Source organism: Eufriesea mexicana, unplaced genomic scaffold, assembly GCF_001483705.2.
Source record: "Eufriesea mexicana isolate 0111107269 unplaced genomic scaffold, ASM148370v2 scaffold49, whole genome shotgun sequence".
NCBI classification, from domain to species: domain Eukaryota; kingdom Metazoa; phylum Arthropoda; class Insecta; order Hymenoptera; family Apidae; genus Eufriesea; species Eufriesea mexicana.
This window is the reverse complement of record NW_016908223.1, coordinates 311,807-324,212: the sequence shown is the minus strand read 5'-3', so window position 1 is coordinate 324,212 and position 12,406 is coordinate 311,807. Positions and strand designations below refer to the sequence as shown.

At 40.1% G+C, this 12,406-nt stretch overlaps 1 protein-coding gene across 1 annotated transcript in view; it reads right to left on the bottom strand.

Annotated features, from left to right (window-relative positions):
* tup (LIM1_Isl and LIM2_Isl domain-containing protein tup) overlaps window positions 1-656 on the bottom strand; it is a 65,251-nt gene extending 64,595 nt beyond the window's left edge. The window contains exon 1 of the mRNA XM_017909875.1: window positions 518-656. Within this exon, the coding sequence (XP_017765364.1) occupies window positions 518-656 (139 nt within the window). The remainder of the gene's footprint in view (window positions 1-517) is intronic.
* Between the last annotated feature and the right edge of the window lie 11,750 nt (window positions 657-12,406).

Genomic DNA, 12,406 nt, shown 5'->3' with positions numbered 1-12,406 from the left:
ACACTCTTCTATTTCCACGGTATCACTTTAATTGACATCAATTACGTACACTACATTCAGGCTCACGTCATAGATTGGTACATCTACATTGAAACATATTAAACAAAGAACTTCGAAACTCTCTTTTACTGGCAAGAAAATCGCAAAATGCCTTGCAAACAGCAAGATCCTATACTGTAATGATAAACAAATGCAAGGAAGAACAATTGCACAGGCAACAGTGCAAACGAAATACAGAAACACACAGGTCAGCAACAGTCTGTCAAGAGAAAAGACTGTACCTGAGCTAAAAGACCTATTCGTCACACCTACATCGAGGATCTCTGATCTCTGATAGACTCACTGCGACACCAGATCACGTTCTAAACAATGATATTCAAACTCATGGAAGAAATGCGAATTTTAAAACTGTCAGAGCTGCCGTTCGCTGCCAAGAAAATCGCGAAGGGTCTCACGAATAGCATCGTACACTGTAACAATGAACCGAATCGCATAAATACGTTGTTTGTATACGTACTTTGAGCAGTGAGGTCACCGGGCTCGTCCTGTATGTTAACGGGTGAGATTTTCACTGACCTTGGAGGGCCCTGAAGGCTGAGGGGCCCGGGCCCTCCGGCAGCGGCCATCCTCTGCATCGCTGCACCCCCGATTTCCATCGCTCTTCCTGCCCTGCGCACCTCTCTCGACGATTTTCGAGCAATCTTGAGGCCTTCCTGCCAAGTACGACCGCCGGCCGTACTTACTTTTTAAACACGAATTCGACCTCGACGATTCGATCGGCACTCGAGACACCTTCTGTTCCCCTTCTCCGTGATGTCCAAGGGGTTCGACGCGAGTCACGGGGTGAAACGAGGAGCACTCTGTTTACAAGTTCCCTGGTCGTTGGGTTTGGCCTGTTGAATGACACCGTGTTGGATTCACCATACAAGGACCGAATACAAACGAAGTTTCAAGCCCTCCTCGAGAATCGAAGCTCTGAATCCACGGAAACTGTCCGATTAACTAGGTGAAATTGGAATTCGCTAACTTCCTTTAATTCACGTGCTGTTACTTTCCCATTGGGGAGTCGTGAGGAGTAGCTTGTGGTCCCTTTGCACTAGTCAGCGTCAGTTTGGACGCTGATGCACGTGTACTCGTAGATGGACATTCGCAGGTTCATTCTTGGGAGTCTTGCTCGTCTACGTGCACAACGAACGGAAACTCGCGAGGCTTCACGCTACTTGCAAGTCGCGCACTCGGCTCGTCGCACGAATTCCGCTGCGACCACGTTCATCGCGGTTTCCAGTTCCGCACACACCCGGATCACACGCGAACAGACGAGATCGAATGGTGTCAGTGAGTTTGGCACTTCCAGCAATTTGCCGGGACCCACGCCATTTTGCGAGCAACGACGTCCTCGTCTCCGCTGATCTTAGCCCGCGATTCCCCTCAAGAACGATCCCGGGACACCACTGCTATCGACACGATTGACTCCTTCCACGATTCGTCCAGGTGTTCCTCCAACTGTCTCACCCGGACTTTGACACGGAATCCTCTAACCTGACCTGTCACTGCGGCTAGACCAACTCGCCTTCATTGATCACCGACATTCTTCCAGTATCCAAAGGTGCAACCTCGAGACTCGGGACAAAGGAAGTCTCCTATGAATGATCCACTTGTTCCCTGGATCTCGCGAATAAACGAAACAAGCTGCGTCCGTTCAGCGCGAACCGTGACCCTGGTCCCGGAGTGCTGGGTCCGCAGCATCCATCAGCGAAGAGGATGGTGAAAAGTGGCGCGCGTGTGTGCGATTATTTCCTTATCACTCGCGGCGGACAGTGACGGTGTCGATTGTGACGACAACCGACAAAAAGGAAAAAATAATACGTATATATGTATACATTCGCGTATATATAGACATATACATACGCGTACGGGGGAAAGAGGGATGGAAAGGAGAGAGGGAGAGGGCTCTAGGAAGAGAGAGAAGGAAAGAGAGAAAAAAGAGAGAAAGAGAGGACACGTTACACGACACAACACCAACGAGACTGACGGCGCGGGGCCCTGGGAGGCACTGACTGCCGGTTAGGCTCCTATAGAACCCAACCTAACCACCCGACGCCCCCACCTTCGAGGTCGACCTTTTCGACCCCACTCCGAGGTCGGTCCCACTACCCGTGCCACTCGTCCACGTCCTATCCGATGCCGAGAATCCGTACCTCGGTTCCACGCCGACGTCGAACCATTCGTTCTCCCGATGGAGTCGACTCTGTCGCTTCCACGCCTCCTGGGGGCAGCTGCGGGACACTTGGCCGGCTCGAGCCGCCAACAAAATGGCCGACGGACCTAATCGATTCGTACCTACCCTCTCCTCTTCTTTCATCTCGCCTCTTTCTCCCGTTCCATGTCTCCCTCTCTTCATCCTCGGGCTCTCCTACGTCGGCTGCCGCCACCAACGCCGCCACCGGTCCTCCAGCCTCGCTCGCGATCGCGGCCTCGACTTCTCCAAACGCGATACCAGCTCCAACGGCCACCGAAAGATGCTACGCGTTCCTGCCACTACGACACCGTCGCTTTCCTCCCCGTCTCACCGTCTCTCGCGCGATTTTTCCTCCGCTAGCCAAGAACCGGGGTCTATCGGACCTAGTCGGCTCTCGCGACGACCTGTTGTCATCGTTCCTTCTTTTCTCCCTGGCACTGTGTCCCCGCTCGGCTTTCTTATTCTTCCACGCGTCCGTCTCCTTTGCTTTTGCTCTCTTTTCGCTCCGGCTAGGTTTCCAGAAGAGGTGGTTTACGACCGAGGCCCACCAACCTCTCTCCTTCTCGCTCTCTCGCCAGTTTTTCGCCGATTGGACATGTCTTAGGCGCTTTATTGATTCGTCCGCTGTACCAGGTTACCTCGAATCGGATCCTTTGTTTCCGGAGCTCTGTTCCAGAAGCCTCCGCCGTGTTCGCGCGTGTTTTATTCGGCCACGTTGGCTTCGCTGATTCCCCGCCTCGATAGAGCTCCTTTGTTCCACGGCATGTTTTCGCAGATCTCTGTATCCTGCTCGTATTTCGCCAGCGATTTTCAGCGATGATGAAAGTCTCGCGTTTTTTCTCCGATGCTTTTCATTTCAGTTGCACGAAAGTTTTTGGATTTTGTTAACACGTTAAATGCTTTAACAATATTGGTGAAAATTGTTTATGTCTTCTATTCAAAAGTCTCTATTTATTTGCGTTGTTTAAGTATTGAAAAATTGGTTGGAATGAAGCAGATATAAATTGAAAAAATTAGTAGCGCCGGACACTGGTGTCCACCATGGCCCCACTGAGGAGGCAAGCGCCGGTCACCGATCATCGCCATTGGCAGTCAACGTGTTAATAAATATCGAGTTTTTACTAGATCCTTTCGCGGAATTAAAATATTTGCAGGTAATACCTGTTATCGTAACTATTGCAATCGTAATTATTTTGCGTTTTCTTCCGTTTCGAGTGTCACGGATTTTCAACTGCTCACGATTTCAGTTTTACAGTCATCTGTCAAGTTTGCGAATATTTTAATTTCTCCTAGTAAATTTCGAGTATCCTTTCATATTTCGACTGTTTTCGCCTTAATCGCGCGCAATCGTTTAGGTATAGATCGGATTATTAAAGAGGATGCGTCATTAATATCGGTGGTCGCTCTGTAATCACGCGAGGCAAAATTTATGCTATTTCATTTTCCATTATATTTCTATTTCTATGAAAAACGTGATACGTGTTCGAAATTTTCGAAAATTGCTTTCCCAATTATTCCCTATAATAATTATTCTATAACAATTACAGGTTCTATTTTGTAAGGTTATATTCTATAAGGTGTAATCTGGAATCAATAGCATCTGCCTTTACTTAAATCGATAATATTAAGGTTTCATTAAAATTAAAAATTTACGAATTTTAAAAGTATATTTTGTACGAAAATTTATTAATCTTCCATTTATTTTTGCAAATAATAATTAAGTTTTGTGAATTCGGTTTTGTGGCCAATTTTATTCATACTTTTTCTCAATATTTTTACTATTTTAATATTTGTATTAAAAATTCTGAAAATTTGTCCTGACTTATTTACGTGATCATTAATTTCGTAAATTCATTATTTATTAATAGCGATGTTTTCAGAAAAATTTTCCCGAAATTTCGAATGATTTTCTGTTTATCGCATCTTTCTACAACGATTTAAAAATCGAGGATTCATTTTTTGAGCTGCAATTGGCTAGAAATCCATAAAACCGTGAACTCGACGCGAGGCAATAGGTCGCGTATTTTGGCACATGGTTTAAACCGATCCTGTGGCAATTAATCGGTCGATCAATTCATGGACACGCCTAGAATAAACGAAACCACCGTCGAAAACTAACTGATTCGCTTTTTTGCGAAAATATTCGCGATTTCTTCGACTTTGAAAACTGGACATCTCGCCTGTCAGGGACAAACCGATTGCTCGAAACTGGCGATTTCTTTTCAACATTTTCCTCGAAATATCAGTAAAAGAGAGTGTAATGTGTGTAATAACCAGCAACGAATTCGAGAGTTCGAAGACAGACGTTTGCTCATTAAACATGGAATATCTGTTGCGAAGCCAGACGATCTGATGAGCACGGTGGTTAAATCGCTGGAAAACGTGGAAATGAATCGAGTTACCGAGTCGATGAAGTTGGATTACTTCGATAATACATATCACTTTGCTGTGTCTTGCGATTCGAGAACAGAAACGAAGAAGTTCCCTGTCAAATTCGGAATAGTGCATTAATTATTAGCTTGTTTTCCAAGAACCGGTGTCCTACTTCGTGACGAGTGATTTGTAGGTTAAGAATGTTACAATGGTTACTTAAATTTCTTCGGATTTTTAGGATTTATTTATACATTAGGTGTTGTAAATTATTTCAATTTAAAATAGTTATTTAATTATATTTTTGGAGATTTATTTAATTATAAATAAATCCAAGTGTCCCACTTCGTGACGAGTGATTTTGTAGGTTAGAAATGCTGCAATTAACATGGTTATTTAAATTTCTTTGGATTTTTAGGATTTATTTGTATATTAGGACATGATGCAGTAAATTATTCCAATTTGAAATAGTTATTTAATTATATTTTTGGAGAATTATTTAATTATAAGTAAATCCAAGTGTCCCACTTCGTGACGAGTGATTTTGTAGGTTAGGAATGCTGTAGTTAACATGGTTACTTAAATTTCTTTAGATTTTTAGGATTTATTTGTACATTAGGACACGGTGTTGTAAATTATTCCAACTTGAAACAGTTATTTAATTATATTTTTGGAGATTTATTTAATTATATTTTTTGACAGCAGTTAGGTCGAATGGGATATCAAACCTTCATTTTTAGATCGCAATCTTATCAGAATAATATGCCGTAGGGTGATAAGCCATCTAAGTGTACTTGTCACACTATCTGTCGATATATTTATATATTTAAACTCGATTCTTTCAGATCGTGATATTGAAAATAATTGTTCTATTTATGTAATCGTTATTTGAAATTGAATATCTCTATTACGTTACTTAAGATGAATTATAATTCGATTTCTTCTTGTTGGGTGTGGATAGAGAGTGGAAATTAGCAAGTAAAATTATTTATTGCGTCTGCGTTGTTTAAGCTCCGCGTTCTTTTTATTCGACTGACGTAATTTGCCTTTTATCGACAAGATTTTTATTTTCATTCGTGGGACATGTGTCTAGCTTAAAATTATCTGAACATCTTGGTAATCGTTCAGACGTATCGTAAAATTTTTTTCCCCCTGATCAGTCTTGCTTATTAATATTCATAACAGTACTCCGTAAGTAGCTGATAAAGAACGATCAAAGTAGATATTTCGCAAAATTTTCCATTGCATATTGAATTTATGGAATTATCGAACAAACGTGATAGGAAAGGTTAATTTATTCCAGTCAGTTCTTTTATTTTTATTATTCGCGTAATTAAAAATTATTTGTAGGATTGCAAGTTGATTTTAACGAACGTGGAATAATAATTGAATTATTGAAAAATTGGAACAATTAATCAAATTTGAGCTATTAAATTGAGAGATATCAATAAAAGCTACGTTCTTGGAAGAAAGGATATTTTAATATTTTAATTTAGAAATTTTGTTAATAATTATGATACAATTTTGCAATCATTGCATAGTAATTTCAGGTAAAAATTGCAATAATGACCGCATAATTGCATTGCTTTTAATATATTATCAATTGCTCGTTTTCGATTTTGGAGCAGCAGCTTTGATAACGTAACAAAATGTAATGCAATATAATTAGCAATTAATACGATAATGAATGTAATCTTTATTGTGTCCTGTGATAGACTTCGATGAGTTAATAATTGCCAATTTAATGAATAAATTGTAGTTGCAAATTCGTGTCCATTTGACAAGAAGTTTAACATTTATTCAAACGGAATTTGGAAATTTTTGGCTAATTGGAAAATTAATCTTCTGCAAAATATTTCACTTATTTCGCGACATTTGTTCGAATAAAATTAATTGAACGTTAACATTTCTAACCGATATTTTATCAATTATTTCCGATTTGTATAATTTATAAAATATCACTGTCCATTAATGCTCGTCAATAAAACTCTGAATAATTAAAATGTAAATTACCTGCATAATAATATTTTATTAAAATGTAAAATTTTCGATGACATACATAATAGATTTAAATTTCCCAAATTCCCGGTAATATCATAAAATTGAAATATTCTTCGTTACTGCATGCAATCTTCCTGTCAATTACACTTTATGGTCAAATAAAATCGAATTCCAGATGTCCCATTCTACATATCCATTATCGAATTCATCTGAAGTAATTCTACATCTAGATTTCACGTTATACCTCCATTACTAGATTCCACGATTCCACGTTTACATATTCTACATATAGGGTGTAATCGAAATTTTCTCATCGAATTTGACAGCAAATGATTCTTTGTACAAAAATGAGTCGAAAGTGTATAATAAACTTTTTTCATCCAAGGTTTGGTTTCCGAGAAAATCGATTACGAAAATATGTGGGTGTGCACGTATCCAAAATACTCGATAAAATGATAAATACGCCATTTTTCTTCCTTTTTCTCGAACCTATCAATTCATAAAAGTCCACCAGACATTACACACAAAGATAATACGCGTTATAGTATCATCTGACTAACTTAACCTCACTATATGCACGCGTACACCCGAGCACACCCAACGAATTTACAAGATCGATTTTCTCGAAAACTAAAGTTTGGATAAAAAAATTGTATTCTACATTTTCGACTTATTTTTACATCTACAATCACACCCGATTCGCTCGCCAACCCTCGATAATAATATCCTGATAATAATTCAAGTTTCCCCAAGAAATCTTCGAGAAAGATTTCCTCAAGAACCAAACCTCGAATGATAAAATTGTATTCTACACTTTCGATCTACTTTTACGCAAGGAATCGCCTACTACTCGCTCTACAAACATTACCTTATCCGCATACACGAGGGATATCCAACATCGATTTTCTCGAAAACAAAGCCTCGCGTGAACAAACCTTATTCCACAGTTACCATTCATTTTTACATAAAGAATCTGCCCCTGTGTCTCGTTCAACACAGAAAGCCACCCAAAGTGTAAAACGCACACATACCGATCCCTAAATCTCTACGCTGATATGATTTCCTAACCTATACATACCCAAGACCGTGGTCGTGGATCTTCTCGCAATTCGAGCAGAAATTCCTCGTGAGAGATTGTTAGGCGAAAAGAGCAGCCCCGAAGTGGCCAGGCGTGATTTGCTGGCCGAAAAAAGGACGATCTTTAGCGGTTCACCGACCGCGTGCATTAGCTAATCCACGTTGCACCGACACGTTCAACCGTGAACAGATCTGGGTGCGTTCAGTGTGTTCATTGTCGGGAACCTCTCACTTCTTTTCCCTTCTCCTTTCATTTATGCTTTCCCCCGATTCCGCACGGTGCCGTGAACTGGCATTCATCGCGCGACACAGCCCAAATATTTTCCACTAGCGAGCGACGCTAGCGCCAGCCCTTATTGTGGCAAATACTCTAGGACGTTGCGAAACTACGTGTCGCTCGCGTAAGTGTGGATGAATAGTACATGTTGCTGTTTGTATTATTGTGGTAACCGGGCGACATGTGAGTATTTTGCTCAGATTTGGGAATAATGGAATTAGTTTCCTATATTTTTTTTTTTCTTTATTTTTTGGAATTTAGTGTTGGATTAGTTTATGTAGGTGTATTAGACTGTTGTGAGTGCACAGTGGGAGTGTGAACTGGTGCGTGTGTCAGCATATGCGAATATTTTATTTACAGTTGGGAATAATAGGATTACTTTTTTACATTTTTTTCTCTTTTTGGAATTTAGGTTTGCGTGTTAGATTACTTTGTATGGCAGTGTGAAGTGGTTTGGTGTTTGTTAGGTTAGGAATTAGTTAGGAATTTCGTGGAGTTTTAGGTTATTTTAGAATGAATAATTGGATAAGTTATGTGTGTTCGTTTTATTAGAATTTTGAGAATAAACGATTTAGAGAATTGATTTTTGGAAGGAGGAAATTTTTTGGAATAATTTTCAATCTCATTTTCTTTAAGTATTATGTTTCTCTCGGAAGGGGTAGTTGCAAGATACAAGTTCCTTGGAATACTATAAATTGAAAATTATTTCTCTCCTTTTTTTTATTTCACGTTGGGATTTATAATGATTTTTAATACTTCGTTGGGGTGAATAAATTCATGCAAGCCAGTTAATTATTTTCCTTTATCTTCGGACACTAACTTCATCCCAAATAAAATTAAGAAATTTAATCCTATTTTTTAATCCTATTCATCATCCACGGGAATCATTTTGGTCTCTAAGAAGCTCATATAACAAATAAGAAAATTAACGTTACGAAGGAAGATTTATCTCTCAACTGCACGCATCAACTCGACCAAGAAAAATTATTCGATACCAAATAATCCCAGCTTTGCTATTAAAATCTACAATTTATGAAACAAAATGGACGAAAAGGTAAAGGAATAAAGAAAAATGGTTCTCACATCGTGCAGCAATTAACAAAAACTTTTCCACTCGGATGTTCATCCGAATATTCACTGGAAGCTTGTCTCGAACGCAGAGGGACGGTGAGTAATCTTCAGGAACGAAAAAAGGATCCTCACCTACATTCAGAGGAGAAAAAGAAAGCTTCAGGCGAGAGTGACAAACATGAAGAAAACATGCTCCCGCGACGGTGATCGCAGATTAACCGCGAACACAAAACACGTTCCACCGCGTGCAAAATGCTGATCCCTACCACTGTCACGCCATACATCCGAGAATTGTCACGCTTCTCTCGCGAAATTTCGTTTGAAAAGGGGGCCCTACGACGGATCGTCGCGGATCTGGCGTTCGACTTATCCGCGTTAGTAAAATACCACGGAGAAGTATCGAGTCAGGAACCTAACCTCAAAACAACACCCGTTGCTTCATACCTTTACCATTACTTGTCAAAATTGAATTGATTTTTGACAGAACTCACTAAACCAAATTAGTTGATCTTGATCTAACATCTTGAAATTAAATGACAAACCAATATGGCGGCTTAACGTACAGTCCACATTATATATATATAATCAATATCATATCGATATATATAATGAAAATGAATATTTTGAAATATAATTTTAACACTTTGCATGTGGGCACGGTTTTCCAAGTTTTTTGAACGTGTAGCGGGCAAACCTAGCTTTTTCGCAATTATTTCACTTTCATCGCAATCGAATCCATTTTCAAAATGGGTAAAACGCAATAAAATAAAACATAAGCCAAAACTGGTCAAATTAAAAAATAGGATAAAGCGCAAGTTTCTTCAAAGTCACAGAATGCAGTTCATTGCAGTCTATCACGCAACTGAGATTACAGCCTCCCGTCTGCAATGTGTTAATATAATTGTTAATTATTGTGGTTCTATGTGGTGTAAAAAGAAACAGCGTTGTGATTTGTAGAGCAGAATTTGCTGTCACAGAATAATTTAAGAAAATGGCTTGTATATTATATCATAACACTCGAGACAAAGACAAAGTTTCACGCTTAACCCTCTATGGACCGAATATATATTTTTCTTGACTATAAGAATAGTATGTAACATAAAATCAATAAATATCAACCAATAAATTCAGCAGTTTTGACAATTTTATTATAACGGATTCATATTGAAAATTTGAATTAACAACGTTTGTACTATTTTGCCAAGATAATGTGCAATAGATAGACAAGATAATTTTCCACGCCATCTTGTGGAAAAAAGGTCATAGGGGGCCATGGAGGACCTAACCTATCATGATCGAATAACCGGTAAATGAAAAAGAATTAGAATTTTTAAAAATGGAACCACAGGAGGTATTGTAAAAATAATTATAAATATATCGAAAGAAAAATCGCGAATTGGAGTGATCAAGACGATAACGTTGAATGCAGTATTTAATAAAATACTCATACATTAACATGTAACTTGAAAGTAACCCCATAGAGGGTTAATATACAAATAAAAGAAGGACGTCACTCGGTGATAATGCAAACTAATCGTAAGGATGTTAATTATCGTAGAAATTAGTATATTATCTACGATAATTTATAAATATAATTTTACTATAGATATACAGTAATTACGTTGTCTTTTATTCGTAAGACAGTGACAATTGTCACTTTCCAGGGCTAAAACAGGGACTCTCGGTAAGAAGAAGTGGAACCTAACCTCTTTTGCACACCCCATTTCTCGCTCACCGAAACTTACCCTCAGTTTCGGCAATAATTAATACCCATCTCATAAACGACTTATCCATACCCCCTCCAGTGTTGCAACACCTAAAACCCAGGCCAGCTACCCTCGCGACCACTGGTCCGGGTACAACCCCGTGGTATTTATAAGTGTACATATACGTATTCGCCGCGCCCATATACAATGCTCCTTTGTGATGTGTAGCAACGCCGGCGAAGAAGGAAGAGGATGAAGAGGAGGCCTCTTAAGCGGCTCAGCGCGTACGAGCGTGTACGAGCGAGAAGCCGACAAAGCTATCAGCGCCGAATGCATCCCGGGCAGATGCTCCCTTTGCTCTGTGCTACGTCCTCCCCCTCTCTCTCTCTCACTCTCACCACCCTTTCTCTCTCTCTCACTCTCACCACCCTTTCTCTCTCTCTCTCTCTCTCTCTGACTCTTTTTCTCTATTTTTCTGCGTCTCTATGTCACTTTCTGTCTCTCTCTCTCTCTGTCTCTCCTCTCTTCCTCTATATCTATATCACTCTGTCTCTCTCTTCGTGTCTAATTTTTTCCTATCTTTCTATATCCTGCTCTCTTTCTATATCTATTTTCCTCTCTTTCTCTGCGTCTCTATGTCACTTTCTGTTTCTTTCTCTCCCTGCTTCTTCTCTCTTCCTCTATATCTATATCATTCTGTCTCTCTCTCCGTGTCTAATTTTTGCCTATCTTTCTATATCCTTCTCTCTTTCTATATCTATTTTCCTCTCTTTCTCTGCGTCTCCTCTCTATTTTCCTATCTTTATATCTCTGTTTCCCTTTCTCCGTATTTTTTCTCCCTTTTCCTGAATTTTCGGTCTCCCTCCGCGTTTATCTGACTGTCTCTCTCTGTCACTCTTCCTCACCCTCTTTCCCAGCTCCTCGCTTCTGCCCTTCCGTTCTCCCGTTCGGACTGGTTCGAGTGTCGAAGCCATGTGAACCCTGCGTAATAATTCACCGGGTCCCTCGCAGCCGCGTATAAACTGCCGAAACGTTCGAGGCGGAGGAGCAGGCATTTCACCGGGACCCAGGTTCGATGGAGCAATTTTCGCGGCGCTGAAAAATGCGATGGCCCTGTTGCCCGCCACTTACAGCCGGGGGTTGTCCCCGGGAAAGGAGGAACGATTTCGGCGCCGGAGAGGAGCTGAAACGAGGAGGAGGATACTGGGCTCGAAAGGGGTGGCGGGAAGAAGATCGGTTTGAACGATGCTCGAAGAATGAGGAGATCGTGTCGAGGGTGGATGAAGGATCGTAATACGAATAATTCGGGGGTATAGAGTTTGAAGTCCGCAGGATTAGGTAGGATATTATTGGGTAGTTTTGATTCTTGCTATTATCTGACTGCTTTTTCCTTTTTTCCTTAATTCTTCCGAGATTTTTGAGGAAGATTCAGGAAAATTGTATGTTTAACTGGTAATGGGATTTTCCTAAGTATTGCACACAATGATATTGAGAAATCTACTGAAACTGAGAGTAGAACAGGCCTATCTCCGGAATATCTGACGTCAGCTTGGAATCACTGTCAAAGGAATTATCTCTCTGCTCGTGAGGAAGAAAAGGATAGAGAGAATCGGGAAATAAAAGAGAGAAAAGAAGGAGATCCAAAAGAAATAATCTATAGACGAA